General features: G+C 43.4%; 1 protein-coding gene across 1 annotated transcript; it reads right to left on the bottom strand.

Moving 5' to 3' along the window:
* Positions 1 to 1305: 1305 nt before the first annotated feature.
* Positions 1306 to 2196, bottom strand: LOC104490412 (2-methoxy-6-polyprenyl-1,4-benzoquinol methylase, mitochondrial-like; the record flags this gene model as incomplete). Its single annotated transcript, XM_010132689.1, has 2 exons — positions 1306 to 1530; positions 1999 to 2196. Coding segments are annotated over 2 exons (423 nt in total), but the record flags the coding sequence as incomplete, so codon positions are not given.
* Positions 2197 to 2420: the final 224 nt, after the last annotated feature.

Here is a 2420-nt window from a genome sequence, read left to right as displayed (position 1 = left end):
GCAGGAGCAGCAGAAAGACCTATGCCAGCAGCTTATCTTTCAGCCCCTTTGCGCTACCGAGCTCCTCCCGGTATACTTTACATTGCTAAAATATTTGCCAAATATCCATAAATGAAAAGGGGATAAACAACTAACACACAAACTCTGAGCCACAAGCAGAACTTCTTTCTCTACGTCTTCTTACTTCCTAAAATCAGTCTTTTCGATCAGGATTGGTGTGGTCCCAAAGAAACTCTAGATATCAGTGAATTAACCCATTCACCTGCAAACTAATATTTGATATAATTTAGTTTCTCTGAGTATTATCAGCATATGCTCTAACTGTGGAAAGTTTCATAGGCTCACAATCTACTTTAGTTCTTGCATTCTCACGCCAGCTACAGGAGGCATCGCCCTCACAGGCTCTCGTCCTGCTGGGGGACTTCTGCAAAAGCTGGAGAAGTGGCCTCGATTCTTAAAACACTCATTATAAGATCTTCAGTATAACCATTCCAGAGCTGAGCTCTTTTGCATTATAGAATGTGGAAAAAGAATGGAAGATAGGAAAGGAGGATTATAAACACACTCAAGTGACTCGCAGCTGGGGTGTCAAAAAACACATTTATCATTCTAGTTGTTGCTTAGCTTTGAGTGCTTGACAAGTAGAATATCTGTGTTTAGATAACACAGGCCTGTGAAGACCTTGGAGGCACCTTATCGAACATGCTTGAGATCCCTGCCCTGCTGTATGGAAGATCTAAGCACAGTGGAAAACTACGCCTGCAAAAATCACTGATACACAGGAGAGAGCAGCGTGTTCCAAGCTTTCTCGATCTCTAGCAAGTACCAAGCTCTGCGTTGCCTGCGTCCCCGCTTGCGTGCCTCTGCCCAGGTGCTGCTGCAGAGATCTCCCAGTTCATGAGGGAACGAGAATAAATTTACATTTTTCATTTAATTCGTGGTTTTGTGTTTGTTCCTGTGTCCTGCCTGTGTTGGCTCACACATCTGCCTTACTAAAATCAGATTCATTTGCACAGATATAAACAGCAGGTTTAGATCTTTTGACCACGGGAGAGCTGGGTATCAGACCTCAAGGGCACTTCCACCCATGTATGTATGACAGTTCAAGTATTACTCAAGGGGATCACTGTACATCTGAAGGACTTACTACACATGTTCACTGAAAAAGGAACTCAACACTGGCAACTACGCAAGCACAGCTACAGGACACGGCATGACTACACAGTGTATATTGCGATCCTGCAGCGGCGATCACTTGAGGGCTATCAAGCATCAAATTCTTGCTATCAGGCTTGCATGACTTACCTTCAGAGTAGCCAAGATACTGTGCTTTCTGCTTCCCAACTTTCAGCATTTCTTTGTTAATGTCACAGACCACCACCTGGGAATCCCCTAGGGACTTCAATTTGTCTTCCTGGTAACTCTCAGAAATTTCCTGCCATGATAAATTCTGATGGTGCTTAAGCTTCCGCTGGAGCTGGCGTTCTCTTACAGAGCGAACATAATTAATAAACCGAAAGGCGATGTCACCTGTATGTGTTTCAAAAGAAAGGTATGTGTTTTGGAATGTTTTCTGACTCCAGGAAGTTGGAACATCAGGCTTTGAACATCAAATTCAGTATATTTTAATTGATATATATATTTATACAAATAAAACACACACACATAGCATAGAGAGACAGGGAGAGTGCACGTGCATGTATGAATGCACAAATACATAAAGGGAAGATATTAAAAGCAAAGAGTGCACGACTTCCTACAGAAACAGTTTTCCATAATATACCATTGCTGTACTATAATACTTTCGGAGCCTTGGGGCAGGATATTTTGAAAAACAAAGAAGTTAGTTTTCTGTGAAAATTAAGTACATGTTTCACTAGCTTTAAAAACAGGGAACTGAGGCAAAAAAAAAAAACCTAGGCAACTTGACCCTGAACAGACTTAAACAGTTCAAAACCACTGTGCAATTGTCATGCAGAACTCACTAAAATAATTCACCTGTTCCTCCAGCAACATCCAGAAGAAGCGTTCCTGGGGAAGGGTTCATTTTACGCACGAGGATGTCCTTCCACACTCGATGAATCCCTAGAGTCATTGAATCATTCATTACATCGTATTTCTTGGCCACACTTTCAAAGACTTGGTTAACTGCAAAGAGAAGACATGAGAATGAGATGCAATTTACTTTAAAATGTTCTTGTGGAAGTAAAACGTGTCCTTCATTACCTCGTGGAGATCCCTCACCGTGTGAAACTGGAGAATACCACCGGGAAACTCCTGACAAAGAACACCAGCGGACCCTCCCGAGCCTGCTGCCGCACAAACGTCTCCTTGGAGAGACGCGGCCCCTTCCCGTGACCCTTCCGGAGTCGGGGGGGCGATTCGGGCTGCCACGACACCCATACTCTTCACCGAGACCC

Source organism: Buceros rhinoceros, unplaced genomic scaffold, assembly GCF_000710305.1.
Source record: "Buceros rhinoceros silvestris isolate BGI_N320 unplaced genomic scaffold, ASM71030v1 scaffold43833, whole genome shotgun sequence".
Classification (NCBI taxonomy): Eukaryota; Metazoa; Chordata; class Aves; order Bucerotiformes; family Bucerotidae; genus Buceros; species Buceros rhinoceros.
Note: the sequence above shows the minus strand (reverse complement) of the source record. Positions and strands in the feature narration are given on the sequence as shown.